The sequence below is a fragment of the Oncorhynchus mykiss genome, chromosome 10 (assembly GCF_013265735.2).
Source record: "Oncorhynchus mykiss isolate Arlee chromosome 10, USDA_OmykA_1.1, whole genome shotgun sequence".
NCBI lineage: Eukaryota > Metazoa > Chordata > Actinopteri > Salmoniformes > Salmonidae > Oncorhynchus > Oncorhynchus mykiss.
Genome location: NC_048574.1, coordinates 384493 through 401296, shown reverse-complemented (window position 1 = coordinate 401296; position 16804 = coordinate 384493). Strand labels below are relative to the sequence as shown.

The following is a 16804-nucleotide window of genomic DNA, read 5'->3' as shown; positions in this document are numbered from 1 at the left end:
AAACAGTTTTAGAAACTCAGAGTGTTTTCTATCCAAATATATGAATAATATGCATATCTTATATTATTGGCATGAGTAGCAGGAAGTTGAAATTGGGCATGCTATTTATCCAAAAGTGAAAATTCTGCCCCCTAGCTTTAAGAGGTTATTAACCACTCGGAGAAGGAGAGAAGTTGAGGGAAGCAGAAATATGTGAGGTAGCAATTCAAACAGACTAACAAATGCAAGATTTTGCTCTGCTATTCTTGTGAATCTACCAATTAATCCACCTCACAGACCAGCTTTGAAACAATTGCATAACCAGATACACACAGTCAAGGCGAAAAGATACGTGGACCTGCGGGAATCACAGTATCAACCCTAGATTTCAAGTTTCTCTTACAGATGCTCCAACTATGTCTGAGCCATCAGAATCACGTAGCCTGCAGCAAAGACAAGAGTTGAATAGAAGTAGGAGGATGAGGAGGAAGAGGATGAAGAAGATGAGGAGAAGAAGGATGAGAAGGAGGAAGACAAGGAGGAGGAGGAAGTAGATGAAGAAAAGGTGGAGGAAGAGGAATATTAGAACAGTGTCCTGACTTTTGATCTCTGTATCGTTCCTGAACCAGCGGAGGTCGGCAGCAGGCGGCTTGGAGCCGTAGGGTCATACATACTCTAACCCCTGACCTCTAACCTCTGACCTACTGACCTGTGAAGGGTAGTAACAGTAGTAGATGTCTGTGTCCTGACCTTTGATCTCCTTCTCGTTCCTGAACCAGCGGAGGTTGGCAGCAGGCTTGGAGCCGTGGGTCATACAGGTCAGAGTGATCTCATCTCCCTCCAGGGCAGGCTTGGTCAAACCGTCTATCTCTGGCTTCTCTGGCACCCCTACAGGACCGGGGGGAATTACACAGGTTAAAATGTGACACAACACACAGGGTTGAAGTCTGTGCATTAGTGCATTCATCTTCAGATAGCTAGGTGGACCAGTCATAGTCAGTACATTCCTCTTCAGATAGCTAGGTGGACCAGTCATAGTCAGTACATTCATCTTCAGATAGCTAGGTGGACCAGTCATAGTCAGTACATTCCTCTTCAGATAGCTAGGTGGACCAGTCATAGTCAGTACATTCATCTTCAGATAGCTAGGTGGACCAGTCATAGTCTGTACATTCATCTCCAGATAGCTAGGTGGACCAGTCATAGTCAGTACATTCATCTTCAGATAGCTAGGTGGACCAGTCATAGTCAGTACATTCATCTTCAGATAGCTAGGTGGACCAGTCATAGTCAGTACATTCCTCTTCAGATAGCTAGGTGGACCAGTCATAGTCAGTACATTCATGATTGGGGGGGGGGGGGGGGGGGTTGATACTCTTTGAACAAGTAGGGTTTCAGATGTTTTCAGAAGATGTTTGCAGAAGACGGGCAGGGACTCGACAGAAAAAGGTTTTGATTGGGCCGAGCGGGAGCCTCTGTATGGCAGAGGTTTTACCATAAACCTGGCCTAGTTCTGCATGAATATGATGTAGCTCAGCTCAGAGTGTGTCGGGGAGGCGGACAGGAAAAACACTGAGATTAACCTGGAACCATCATCTGAAAAGTCCAGGGTAGACAGTGTGAAGGGTGTGTGTCTGTGTGATCCATCATCTGAACAGACGAGGGCGGACAGTGTAAAGGGTGTGTGTGTTTGTGATCCGTCTTCTGAACAGACAGGAAGAGGAAGAGGATGGATAGAGCTGTAAAGGGTAGAAGAGAAAGATTAACACTCATATATCGACGGCTAAACTTTGACTGAGTAATTATGACTATGCAACCCAAACATCCCTCAAGGGTGTGTGTGTCTGAGGCTTCTGTAGAAGTTTGTTTATTATTTAATACCAAAAAACAACATTTTAAGTGAAATATTAGATTATATATATCCAGCTCATAAAGTTATACATATATAGGTAGGAGCTACCATATGTTATTTTTGGTGAGTTTGGACAGTTACAAGCGGATGTGAACGAGAGATGTTGTGCAAATGAACAAAGTTTTGACGCATGCATGTCTGAAGGAAGAACAGTACTGTCTCTGGAGCAGCATGTCAACACCCTGTGTCTGTGTGGAGTCTGGAGTCTGAAGGAAGAACAGCTCTGGCTCTGGAGCAGCATGTCAACACCCTGTGTCTGTGTGGAGTCTGGAGTCTGAAGGAAGAACAGCTCTGGCTCTGGAGCAGCATGTCAACACCCTGTGTCTGTGTGGAGTCTGGAGTCTGAAGGAAGAACAGTACTGTCTCTGGAGCAGCATGTCAACACCCTGTGTCTGTGTGGAGTCTGGAGTCTGAAGGAAGAACAGTACTGTCTCTGGAGCAGCATGTCAACACCCTGTGTCTGTGTGGAGTCTGGAGTCTGAAGGAAGAACAGCTCTGGCTCTGGAGCAGCATGCTAACACCCTGTGTCTGTGTGGAGTCTGGAGTCGGAAGTAGGAAAAGTACTGTCTCTGGAGCAGCATGTTAACACCCTGTGTCTGTGTGGAGTCTGGAGTCATTAGGGAAATGGGCCTGCCTGCTCTGCTCAGAGAAGAGGGTGGTGGAACAGACAGTCTGAGCACAGAGAGGAGAAAAAATGCAAGGAAATCAAGATAGCAGCAACAGCTGTACACATAACTCATCCAAAGGGCAGAAAGATAACACAATGTGATGCCCCGTCACCATATTAATTCAGCCACTTATTTAGAAAGCTAAACTTAAGGGTTGTGTTAATGCAGAATTTTCAGTTTTTCACACTACAAAGCATAATATATATTTTTGCTGCGTTTCATGAATGCAGATTTTCTGATTTAAATTTCTGCTCTGCATCAGACACATTTAGGGCTTCAGTTGCACTTCTCCATTCTGATGAGAATTCACCAATAGGCATTCTATCAGCAGGCAGCTCTCTGATGTGGAGCTACTGTTCTCCATCTTTCTATCAGCGGACAGCTCTCTGATGTGGAGCTACTGTTCTCCATCATTCTATCAGCAGACAGACTGATGTGGAGCTACTGATCTCCATCATTCTATCAGCAGACAGCACTCTGATGTGGAGCTACTGTTCTCCATCATTCTATCAGCAGACAGCACTCTGACTGATGTGAAGCTACTGTTCTCCATTATTCTATCAGCAGACAGCACTCTGACTGATGTGGAGCTACTGTTCTCCTGTACATTTCCATGTGTAGCCAGCCTACTGTTCTCCTGTACATTTCCATGTGTAGCCAGCCTACTGTTCTCCTGTACATTTCCATGTGTAGCCAGCCTACTGTTCTCCTGTACATTTCCATGTGTAGCCAGCCTACTGTTCTCCTGTACATTTCCATGTGTAGCCAGCCTACTGTTCTCCTGTACATTTCCAAGTGTAGCCAGTCTACTTGTCTCCTGTACATTTCCATGTGTAGCCAGCCTACTTGTCTCCTGTACATTTCCAAGTGTAGCCAGTCTACTTGTCTCCTGTACATTTCCATGTGTAGCCAGTCTACTTGTCTCCTGTACATTTCCAGGTGTAGCCAGTCTACTGTTCTCCTGTACATTTCCATGTGTAGCCAGCCTACTGTTCTCCTGTACATTTCCAGGTGTAGCCAGTCTACTGTTCTCCTGTACATTTCCAGATGTAGCCAGTCTACTTGTCTTTGGTAAAATGCTAGATTAACTTAAAGCAAAAATAAATATTTAACCTTTGTCTAAACTAGGCATGTCAGTTAAAGAACAAATTATTTATAAAAAAAGAAAGGGGAACCATGGTGCTCTTCAAATTATTAATTAAAATGCCTTTATTTGTTTGGCATGTTCAATGGAATCAAAGTTTAACTACCTGATGAAGGTCATTCAGCCAAAACGCATCTGATTTTTTAAAGCTTTGTTTCTATTGAACATGACATACTAATAAAGGCATTTTAATTAATTACAGTGCCTTGCGAAAGTATTCGCCCCCCTTGAACTCTGCGACCTTTTGCCACATTTCAGGCTTCAAACATAAAGATATAAAACTGTATTTTTTTGTGAAGAATCAACAACAAGTGGGACACAATCATGAAGTGGAACAACATTTATTGGATATTTCAAACTTTTTTAACAAATCAAAAACTGAAAAATTGGGCGTGCAAAATTATTCAGCCCCTTTACTTTCAGTGCAGCAAACTCTCTCCAGAAGTTCAGTGAGGATCTCTGAATGATCCAATGTTGACCTAAATGACTAATGATGATAAATACAATCCACCTGTGTGTAATCAAGTCTCTGTATAAATGCACCTGCACTGTGATAGTCTCAGAGGTCCGTTAAAAGCGCAGAGAGCATCATGAAGAACAAGGAACACACCAGGCAGGTCCGAGATACTGTTGTGAAGAAGTTTAAAGCCGGATTTGGATACAAAAAGATTTCCCAAGCTTTAAACATCCCAAGGAGCACTGTGCAAGCGATAATATTGAAATGGAAGGAGTATCAGACCACTTCAAATCTACCAAGACCTGGCCGTCCCTCTAAACTTTCAGCTCATACAAGGAGAAGACTGATCAGAGATGCAGCCAAGAGGCCCATGATCACTCTGGATGAACTGCAGAGATCTACAGCTGAGGTGGGAGACTCTGTCCATAGGACAACAATCAGTCGTATATTGCACAAATCTGGCCTTTATGGAAGAGTGGCAAGAAGAAAGCCATTTCTTAAAGATATCCATAAAAAGTGTCATTTAAAGTTTGCCACAAGCCACCTGGGAGACACACCAAACATGTGGAAGAAGGTGCTCTGGTCAGATGAAACCAAAATTGAACTTTTTGGCAACAATGCAAAACGTTATGTTTGGCGTAAAAGCAACACAGCTGAACACACCATCCCCACTGTCAAACATGGTGGTGGCAGCATCATGGTTTGGGCCTGCTTTTCTTCAGCAGGGACAGGGAAGATGGTTAAAATTGGTGGGAAGATGGATGGAGCCAAATACAGGACCATTCTGGAAGAAAACCTGATGGAGTCTGCAAAAGACCTGAGACTGGGACGGAGATTTGTCTTCCAACAAGACGATGATCCAAAACATAAAGCAAAATCTACAATGGAATGGTTCAAAAATAAACATATCCAGGTGTTAGAATGGCCAAGTCAAAGTCCAGACCTGAATCCAATCGAGAATCTGTGGAAAGAACTGAAAACTGCTGTTCACAAATGCTCTCCATCCAACCTCACTGAGCTCGAGCTGTTTTGCAAGGAGGAATGGGAAAAGATTTCAGTCTCTCGATGTGCAAAACTGATAGAGACATACCCCAAGCGACTTACAGCTGTAATCGCAGCAAAAGGTGGTGCTACAAAGTATTAACTTAAGGGGGCTGAATAATTTTGCACGCCCAATTTTTCAGTTTTTGATTTGTTAAAAAAGTTAGAAATATCCAATAAATGTCGTTCCACTTCATGATTGTGTCCCACTTGTTGTTGATTCTTCACAAAAAATACAGTTTTATATCTTTATGTTTGAAGCCTGAAATGTGGCAAAAGGTCGCAAAGTTCAAGGGGGCCGAATACTTTCGCAAGGCACTGTATATGAAGAGTGCCATGGTTCTCCTTTCTTTTTGATGACCAATTTACCCCTTTTACCAAAGAGCACCTTCTATCTACCAAAATATACTATTGTGTACCTTAGTAGCGCTTCCCTTCATCCTCTGTTTTTCTACAAGTTCTTATTTACAACGAGGCCCATAGTTCTTATTTACAACGAGGCCCATAGTTCTTATTTACAACGAGGCCCATAGTTCTTATTTACAACGAGGCCCATAGTTCTTATTTACAACGAGGCCCATAGTTCTTATTTACAACGAGGCCCATAGTTCTTATTTACAACGAGTAAACTAATTGAATGTCCTGTGAATGTGTGTCCATGCGATGTGCTTATGTGTGTGTTTGCGTGCGCGTCCATGCGGTGTGTGTGTGTGTGTTCCAAGGTCAGTCTGAAGCTGATTGATTGACAGGTCTGCTGGTCGATAGTATTGATTGTTTCTGGCCTTGTGTTTCTGGTTCCTCTTGAGAGGGTACTTTAAGCCTCACATTGGCAGTTTGAAGTGACTCAAATCCATTTTTTTTTGAATACCCGATTTGAATGTGTTCTTTAGATACAGATATTTCAAACCACCTTCACACTTGGGACTTGTGTCTGAACGGTCAAATCTGATTTATTTGGTTGGTTTTTAGACTTTGACTTGGCTACTCTGATCACATTGTAGCTAACTGGCTGGGTTATTTGTTTACAAACAAATGAATGCATCTGTTAAAAGGCTAAACAGCTAACTAGCTAGTTGACTGATGTGGCTAGCTAGTTGACTGCTGTGGCTAGCTAGTTGACTGCTGTGGCTAGCTAGTTGACTGCTGTGGCTAGCTAGTTGACTGCTGTGGCTAGATAGTTGACTGATGTGGCTAGATAGTTGACTGCTGTGGCTAGCTAGTTGACTGCTGTGGCTAGCTAGTTGACTGCTGTGGCTAGTTAGCTGACTGCTGTGGCTAGTTAGCTGACTGCTGTGGCTATCTAGCTGACTGCTGTGGCTAGCTAGTTGACTGCTGTGGCTAGCTAGTTGACTGCAGTGGCTAGATAGTTGACTGCTGTAGCTAGCTAGTTGACTGTTGTGGCTAGATAGTTGACTGCTGGTGCTAGATAGTTGACTGCTGTGGCTAGCTAGTTGACTGCTGTGGCTAGCTAGTTGACTGCTGTGGCTAGCTAGTTGACTGCTGTGGCTAGCTAGTTGACTGCTGTGGCTAGATAGTTGACTGCTGTGGCTAGCTAGTTGACTGCTGTGGCTAGCTAGTTGACTGCTGTGGCTAGATAGTTGACTGCTGTGGCTAGATAGTTGACTGCTGTGGCTAGCCTGTTGACTGCTGTGGCTAGATAGTTGACTGCTGTGGCTAGATAGTTGACTGCTGTGGCTAGCCTGTTGACTGCTGTGGCTAGATAGTTGACTGCTGTGGTCGAGATATGTGGTGTGTGTTGAGACATGTGGTGTGTGTGTAAATCATTGCTCAGGGGAAATGTGATGCTTCTCTGTAGCTGATGGTACTACCGGACATCAGGGGGTACGTAGTCAGTAGCCTAACATCTTCTGCATTTAACCCCTCTGAATCAGAGAGATGTTGTACATTTGATCTGACGTCACCGTTCTTCGCATCAACGGATAAGCTCCAGAAACATTCACCGACTGTATTTTATGAAAGGTAAGATGTGTTTTCTGAAAGATGTGTTTTTTTGTATAGCTTTCAATTTAGTCTGGTAACATAACATATATGAAGTGGACCTTGAGCTGAATAGAATCAACAGTTGACTAGACTGAGGAGGACCTGCTGTAAGGGGAAGTGTGGGTTGACTGAGTATTACTGCAGTAAGGGGAAGTGTGGGTTGACTGAGTATTACTGCTGTAAGGAGAAGTGTGGGTTGACTGAGTATTACTGCTGTAAGGGGAAGTGTGGGTTGACTGAGTATTACTGCTGTAAGGAGAAGTGTGGGTTGACTGAGTATTACTGCTGTAAGGGGAAGTGTGGGTTGACTGAGTATTACTGCTGTAAGGAGAAGTGTGGGTTGACTGAGTATTACTGCTGTAAGGGGAAGTGTGGGTTGACTGAGTATTACTGCTGTAAGGGGAAGTGTGGGTTGACTGAGTATTACTGCTGTAAGGAGAAGTGTGGGTTGACTGAGTATTACTGCTGTAAGGGGAAGTGTGGGTTGACTGAGTATTACTGCTGTAAGGAGAAGTGTGGGTTGACTGAGTATTACTGCTGTAAGGGAAGTGTGGGTTGACTAAGTATTACTGCTGTAAGGGGACGTGTGGGTTGACTGAGTATTACTGCAGTAAGGGGAAGTGTGGGTTGACTGAGTATTACTGCTGTAAGGAGAAGTGTGGGTTGACTGAGTATTACTGCTGTAAGGGGAAGTGTGGGTTGACTGAGTATTACTGCTGTAAGGGGAAGTGTGGGTTGACTGAGTATTACTGCAGTAAGGGGACGTGTGGGTTGAATAAGTATTACTGCTGTAAGGGGAAGTGTGGGTTGACTGAGTATTACTGCTGTAAGGGGAAGTGTGGGTTGACTGAGTATTACTGCAGTAAGGGGAAGTGTGGGTTGACTGAGTATGGCCTCTGGTCTGATGAAACAAAAATAGAACTGTTTGTCCATAATGACCATCGTTACGTTTGGAGGAAAAAGGGGGTGGCTTACAAGCCGAAGAACACCATCCCAACCGTGAAGCACGGGGGTGGCAGCATCATGTTGTGGGGGTGCTTTGCTGCAGGAGAGACTGGTGCACTTAAAAAAAATAGATGGCATCATGAGGAAGGATAATTATTTTGATATATTGAAGCAACATCTCAAGACATCAGTCAGGAAGTTAAAGCTTGGCTGCAAATGGGTCTTCCAAATGGACAATGACCCCAAGCATACTTCCAAAGTTGTGGCAAAATGGCTTAAGGACAACAAAATCAAGGTATTGGAGTGGCCATCACAAAGCCCTGACCTCAATCGGATGGAATATTTGTTGGCAGAACTGAAAAAGTGTGTGCGAACAAGGCCTACAAACCTGACTCAGTTACACCAGCTCTGTCAGGAGGAATGGGCCAAAATTCACCCAACTTATTGTGGGAAGCTTGTGGAAGACTAACTGAAATGTTTGACCCAAGTTAAACAATTTAAAGGCAATGCTACCAAATACTAATTGAGTGTATGTAAACTTCTGACCCACTGGGAATGTGATGAACGAAATAAAAGCTGAAATAAATCATTCTCTCTACTATTATTCTGACATTTCACATTGTTAAAATAAAGTGGTGATCCTAACTGACCTGAAACAGGGAAATTTTTGCTAGGATTAAATGTCAGGAATTGTGAAAAACTGAGTTTAAATGTATTTGGCTAAGGTGTATGCAAACTCCCGACTTGTTTTTGAAAGAAAAGCACATTTTTTGTCCAATAAAATAATTTCAAATTGATCAGAAATACAGTGTTGACATTGTTAATGTTGTAAATGACTATTGTAGCTGGAAACGGCTGATTATTTATGGAATATCTATATAGGTGTACAGAGGCCCATAATCAGCCACCATCACTCCTGTGTTCCAATGGCACGTTGTGTTAGCTAATCCAGGTTTATCACTTTAAAAGGCTAATTGATCGTTAGAAAACCCTTTTGCAATTATGTTAGCACAGCTGTTGTTCTGATTAAAGAAGCAATACAACTGGCCTTATTTAGAATAGTTGAGTATCTGGAGCATCAGCATTTGTTGGTTCAATTACAGGCTCAAAATGGTCAGAAACAATTACCTTTCCTCTGAAATTAGTCAGTCTATTCTTGTTCTGAGAAAGGAAGGCCATGTGAGAAATTGCCAATAAACTGAAGATCTCGTACAACGCTGTGTACTATTCCCTACACAGAACGCAAACTGTCTCTAACCAGAAGAGAAAGACGAGTGTGAGGCCCCGGTGCACAACTGAGCAAGAGGACAAGTACATTAGAGTGTCTAGTTTTAGAAACAGACGCCTCACAAGTCGTCAACTGGCAGCTTCATTAAATTGTACCCGCAAAACACCAGTCTCAACGTCAACAGTGAAGAGGCGACTCCGGGATGCTGGCCTTCTAGGCAGAGTTGCAAAGAAAAAGCCATATCTCAGACTGGCCAATCAAAATAAAATATTAAGATGGGCAAAAGAACACAGACACTGGACAGAGGAACTCTGCCTAGAAGGCCAGCATCCCAGAGTCATCTCTTCACTGTTGATGTTGAGACTGGTGTTTTGCGGGTACTATTTAATGAAGCTGCCAGTTGAGGAAATTGTGAGGTGTCTGCTTATGTGTTCAGGACAGATGGGGCTCTGAACGATGTTCTGAATGATACTGAATTACATTTCCACTGGGGTCTCCAGACAACAGCAGAAAGATCCACAGACCTCGCCCCCCGCCCCGCCCAGCCCGAGATGTAATCTGACTGCTTGTGCAGTAATTCAATCACTCACTGTCTCTCTCTGTTTGTTACATACAATGTGGTTCAGTACAGTGGTGTAAAGTACTTAATAAGTAAAAATACTACTTCAGTAGTTTTTTGGGTTATCTGTACTTTACTTTACTATTTATATTTTTGCTAATTTTTACTTTTACTTCAGTCATTTCCTAAAGAAAATAATGTACTTTTTACTCAATACATTTTCTCTGACACCCAAAAGTACTCATTACATGTTGACAGGAAAATTGTCTAATTCACACACTTATCAAGAGAACATCCCCTGGTTATCCCTACTGCCTATAACTTTTTTGCCCGCTTTGAGGACAATACAGTGCCACTGACACGGCCTGCAACGAAAACATGCGGTCTCTCCTTCACTGCAGCCGAGGTGAGTAAGACATTTAAACGTGTTAACCCTCGCAAGGCTGCAGGCCCAGATGGCATCCCCAGCCGCGCCCTCAGAGCATGCGCAGACCAGCTGGCCGGTGTGTTTACGGACATATTCAATCAATCCCTATACCAGTCTGCTGTTCCCACATGCTTCAAGAGGGCCACCATTGTTCCTGTTCCCAAGAAAGCTAAGGTAACTGAGCTAAATGACTACCGCCCCGTAGCACTCACATCCGTCATCATGAAGTGCTTTGAGAGACTAGTCAAGGACCATATCACCTCCACCCTACCTGACACCCTAGACCCACTCCAATTTGCTTACCGCCCAAATAGGTCCACAGACGATGCAATCTCAACCACACTGCACACTGCCCTAACCCATCTGGACAAGAGGAATACCTATGTGAGAATGCTGTTCATCGACTACAGCTCGGCATTCAACACCATAGTACCCTCCAAGCTCGTCATCAAGCTCGAGACCCTGGGTCTCGACCCCGCCCTGTGCAACTGGGTACTGGACTTCCTGACGGGCCGCCCCCAGGTGGTGAGGGTAGGCAACAACATCTCCTCCCCGCTGATCCTCAACACTGGGGCCCCACAAGGTTGCGTTCTGAGCCCTCTCCTGTACTCCCTGTTCACCCACGACTGCGTGGCCACGCACGCCTCCAACTCAATCATCAAGTTTGCGGACGACACAACAGTGGTAGGCTTGATTACCAACAACGATGAGACGGCCTACAGGGAGGAGGTGAGGGCCCTCGGAGTGTGGTGTCAGGAAAACAACCTCACACTCAACGTCAACAAAACTAAGGAGATGATTGTGGACTTCAGGAAACAGCAGAGGGAACACCCCCCTATCCACATCGATGGAACAGTAGTGGAGAGGGTAGCAAGTTTTAAGTTCCTCGGCATACACATCACAGACAAACTGAATTGGTCCACTCACACAGACAGCATCGTGAAGAAGGCGCAGCAGCGCCTCTTCAACCTCAGGAGGCTGAAGAAATTCGGCTTGTCACCAAAAGCACTCACAAACTTCTACAGATGCACAATCGAGAGCATCCTGGCGGGCTGTATCACCGCCTGGTATGGCAACTGCACCGCCCTCAACCGTAAGGCTCTCCAGAGGGTAGTGAGGTCTGCACAACGCATCACCGGGGGCAAACTACCTGCCCTCCAGGACACCTACACCACCCGATGTCACAGGAAGGCCATAAAGATCATCAAGGACATCAACCACCCGAGCCACTGCCTGTTCACCCCGCTATCATCCAGAAGGCGAGGTCAGTACAGGTGCATCAAAGCTGGGACCGAGAGACTGAAAAACAGCTTCTATCTCAAGGCCATCAGACTGTTAAACAGCCACCACTAACACTGAGTGGCTGCTGCCAACACACTGACACTGACTCAACTCCAGCCACTTTAATAATGGGAATTGATGGGAAATTATGTAAATATATCACTAGCCACTTTAAACAATGCTACCTTATATAAATGTTACTTACCCTACATTATTCATCTCATATGCATACGTATATACTGTACTCTATATCATCGACGGTATCCTTATGTAATACATGTATCACTAGCCACTTTATACTATACTATGCCACTTTGTTTACATACTCATCTCATTTGTACATACTGTACCCGATACCATCTACTGTATCTTGCCTATGCTGCTCTGTACCATCACTCATTCATATATCCTTATGTACATATTCTTTATCCCCTTACACTGTGTACAAGACAGTAGTTTTGGAATTGTTAGTTAGATTACTTGTTATTACTGCATTGTCGGAACTAGAAGCACAAGCATTTCGCTACACTCGCATTAACATCTGCTAACCATGTGTATGTGACAAATAAAATTTGATTTGATTTGATTTGCCTCTGATCTGGTGGACTCACTAAACAGAACATCCCTGGTCATCCCTACTGCCTCTGATCTGGTGGACTCACTAAACAGAGAACATCCCTGGTCATCCCTACTGTCTCTGATCTGGTGGACTCACTAAACAGAGAACATCCCTGGTCATCCCTACTGCCTCTGATCTGGAGGACTCACTAAACAGAGAACATCCCTGGTCATCCCTACTGCCTCTGATCTGGAGGACTCACTAAACAGAGAACATCCCTGGTCATCCCTACTGCCTCTGATCTGGTGGACTCACTAAACAGAACATCCCTGGTCATCCCTACTGCCTCTGATCTGGTGGACTCACTAAACAGAGAACATCCCTGGTTATCCCTACTGCCTCAGATCTGGTGGACTCACTAAACAGAGAACATCCCTGGTCATCCCTACTGCCTCTGATCTGGAGGACTCACTAAACAGAGAACATCCCTGGTCATCTCTACTGCCTCTGATCTGGAGGACTCACTAAACAGAGAACATCCCTGGTCATCCCTACTGCCTCTGATCTGGAGGACTCACTAAACACAAATATTTCATTTGTAAATTATGTCTGAGTGTTGGAGTTGCAGCTCTCCGGCAATAAAAATAAAACATTATAATTGTGCAGTCTGGTTTGCTATATACTGCTTAATATACATAATTTTTTAAATAGTTTATACTTTTACTTTTGATACATAAGTACATTTTAAAACCAAGTAGCATTTTACCGGGTGACTTTTTATGACAAATGTAGTACTTTTCAACCACTGGTTCAGTACTGTAACGTAAGTCTGTCCATATCCTTTCTGAGTCTGTGCAATTACACCCACCCCACTCCACATCGCCCAAGCAAAACTCAAGCCTACTTGATGGTAATAGCACTCAATGTTGCCCTTAGTGGCCGGTTTTGAAGGCTTTCCCTGACGTCCTCAGTACATGATAAGACGTCCAATTTAAAAGTCAATCTTGAGTGATCTGGCTTGAATTCAGACTGTTTATGCATTAATTAAATCTCTCTCTGTTTGGTCCATTAAATATGGCTAAGTATTGTAACCTAATAATGTATCCTCTTTGAGTGTGTGTGTCCCCCTCATAGAGCAGTCTTTTATGCTGTTAACATTGTTGTTGACACACACAGTCTGCTAATGGCCTAAACGAGTTTCAGCCTTCCATTAACATTATCATAAAGTAATTGGCTCCAAAACGATCTCAGCATAAGGAAATTTAACAAACTGATTGGCTAAAAAACGATCTCAACATCAGGAAATTAAACAAACTGATTGGCTCCAAAACGATCTCAGCATCAGGAAATGAAACCATATTTGTGTGGGGTACTGATTATTACAAATAAAATCTAATTGTTTTTGTCAATAACAAGCGTAGACTAACAGTGAAATACTTACAGGCCCTTCCCAACAATGCAGAGAGAAAGAACAGGTGTAGACTAACAGTGAAATACTTACAGGCCCTTCCCAACAATGCAGAGAGAAAGAACAGGCGTAGACTAACAGTGAAATACTTACAGGCCCTTCCCAACAATGCAGAGAGAAAGAACAGGTGTAGACTAACAGTGAAATACTTACAGGCCCTTCCCAACAATGCAGAGAGAAAGAACAGGCGTAGACTAACAGTGAAATACTTACAGGCCCTTCCCAACAATGCAGAGAGAAAGAACAGGTGTAGACTAACAGTGAAATACTTACAGGCTCTTCCCAACAATGCAGAGAGAAAGAACAGGCGTAGACTAACAGTGAAATACTTACAGGCCCTTCCCAACAATGCAGAGAGAAAGAACAGGTGTAGACTAACAGTGAAATACTTACAGGCCCTTCCCAACAATGCAGAGAGAAAGAACAGGCGTAGACTAACAGTGAAATACTTACAGGCCCTTCCCAACAATGCAGAGAGAAAGAACAGGTGTAGACTAAAAGTGAAATACTTACAGGCCCTTCCCAACAATGCAGAGAGAAAGAACAGGTGTAGACTAACAGTGAAATACTTACAGGCCCTTCCCAACAATGCAGAGAGAAAGAACAGGTGTAGACTAACAGTGAAATACTTACAGGCCCTTCCCAACAATGCAGAGAGAAAGAACAGGTGTAGACTAACAGTGAAATACTTACAGGCCCTTCCCAACAATGCAGAGAGAAAGAACAGGTGTAGACTAACAGTGAAATACTTACAGGCCCTTCCCAACAATGCAGAGAGAAAGAACAGGTGTAGACTAACAGTGAAATACTTACAGGCCCTTCCCAACAATGCAGAGAGAAAGAACAGGTGTAGACTAACAGTGAAATACTTACAGGCCCTTCCCAACAATGCAGAGAGAAAGAACAGGTGTAGACTAAAAGTGAAATACTTACAGGCCCTTCCCAAAAATGCAGAGAGAAAGAACAGGTGTAGACTAACAGTGAAATACTTACAGGCCCTTCCCAACAATGCAGAGAGAAAGAACAGGTGTAGACTAACAGTGAAATACTTACAGGCCCTTCCCAACAATGCAGAGAGAAAGAACACAGAGAAGTAATAGAAAGGTAAAACACGTAATAATAAAGTAATAACATACAATGAGTAACGATATATTGGCTATAAACATGAGGTCCGAGCACAGACTCCATGATAACTTGGCAATAAACACGAGGTACCAGTACTGAGTCCATGATAGCTTGGCTATAAACATGAGGTGCCAATACCGAGTCCATGATAACTTGGCTATAAACATGAGGTACCAGTACTGACTCCATGATAACTCGGCTATAAACACGAGGTACCAGTACTGAGTCCATGGTAACTCAGCTATAAACACGAGGTACCAGTACTGAGTCTATGTGCAGGGGTACGAGGTAATTGATATCCACATATAACTATGAATACAAGTGATGGATGATAAACAGTTGCGGATGAGTCAAAAAAGTGAGTGCAAAAAGCTTCACTGCTTCTTGAACTAATTATTTAGCAGTCTGTTCATGGTCCTGTTGGTTCCAGACTTGGTGCTTCAGTACCACTTGCCGTGCGGTAGCAGAGAGAACACTCTATGACTAGGGTGGCTGGAGTCTTCGACTATTTTAAGGGCCTTTCCTCTGACACAGAGGAAAGGCCTAGTATAGAGGAGCTCGACCCCAGTGATGTACTGGGCTGTCCTCACCACCCTCTGATATATAGGTTCTGGATGGCAGGGAGCTCGACCCCAGTGATGTACTGGGCTGTCCTCACCACCCTCTGATATAGAGGTTCTGGATGGCAGGGAGCTCGACCCCAGTGATGTACTGGGCTGTCCTCACCACCCTCTGATATATAGGTTCTGGATGGCAGGGAGCTCGACCCCAGTGATGTACTGGGCTGTCCTCACCACCCTCTGATATAGAGGTTCTGGATGGCAGGGAGCTCGACCCCAGTGATGTACTGGGCTGTGCACACTGCCCTCTGATATAGAGGTTCTGGATGGCAGGGAGCTCGACCCCAGTGATGTACTGGGCTGTGCACACTGCCCTCTGATATAGAGGTTCTGGATGGCAGGGAGCTCGACCCCAGTGATGTACTGGGCTGTGCACACTGCCCTCTGATATAGAGGTTCTGGATGGCAGGGAGCTCGACCCCAGTGATGTACTGGGCTGTGCACACTGCCCTCTGATATATAGGTTCTGGATGGCAGGGAGCTCGACCCCAGTGATGTACTGGGCTGTCCTCACCACCCTCTGATATAGAGGTTCTGGATGGCAGGGAGCTCGACCCCAGTGATGTACTGGGCTGTGCACACTGCCCTCTGATATAGAGGTTCTGGATGGCAGGGAGCTCGACCCCAGTGATGTACTGGGCTGTCCTCACCACCCTCTGATATAGAGGTTCTGGATGGCAGGGAGCTCGACCCCAGTGATATACTGGGCTGTCCTCACCACCCTCTGATATATAGGTTCTGGATGGCAGGGAGCTCGACCCCAGTGATGTACTGGGCTGTCCTCACCACCCTCTGTAGCACATTGTGATTGAACGCCAAGCAGTTGCCATACCAAGCAGTTGCCTTACCAAGCAGTGATGTAGCCAGTCATGGTTTCTGTCAACGGTGTGTTTCATTCTAGAAAACTCCTGATAGCAGACTCTAATCCAGAGCGACTACAATAGCGAGTCATTTATCTTATCCAGAGCGACAAAGCAGGTGAAAAAGGTAATTCAAATAACCAAATTCAACCTAGCTAATTTCTGATTTATATGAAATTGTTTGACTACAGAGGTAGCAAAATTGTACTTCAAATCTATGATACTCCCCGACTTAACATACTGCTTGACTAGTTAGGCCTAAGCTTGTTGTTCAACATTAAAACCCATTCAGTCTGTCTACAAACAGGCTCTCAAAGTGCTTGATAGGAAGCCCGATAGCCATCATCACTGTTACATCCTCAGAAAGCATGAGCTCCTGAGTTGGGAAAATCTTGTGCAATACACAGACGCATGTCTTGTTTTCAAGATCCTAAATGGCCTGGCTCCCCCTCCACTCAGTATTTTTGTTAAACAGAAAACCCAAACATATGGCAGCAAATCCACAAGGTCTGCCATGAGAGGTGACTGTA

The 16804-nt window shown here is 44.3% G+C and overlaps 1 protein-coding gene across 1 annotated transcript in view; it reads right to left on the bottom strand.

Moving 5' to 3' along the window:
* LOC110511297 (cell adhesion molecule 2-like) overlaps positions 1-16804 on the bottom strand; it is a 227381-nt gene that overhangs the window by 114009 nt on the left and 96568 nt on the right. The window contains exon 4 of the mRNA XM_036989434.1: positions 730-867. Within this exon, the coding sequence (XP_036845329.1) occupies positions 730-867 (138 nt within the window). The remainder of the gene's footprint in view (positions 1-729; positions 868-16804) is intronic.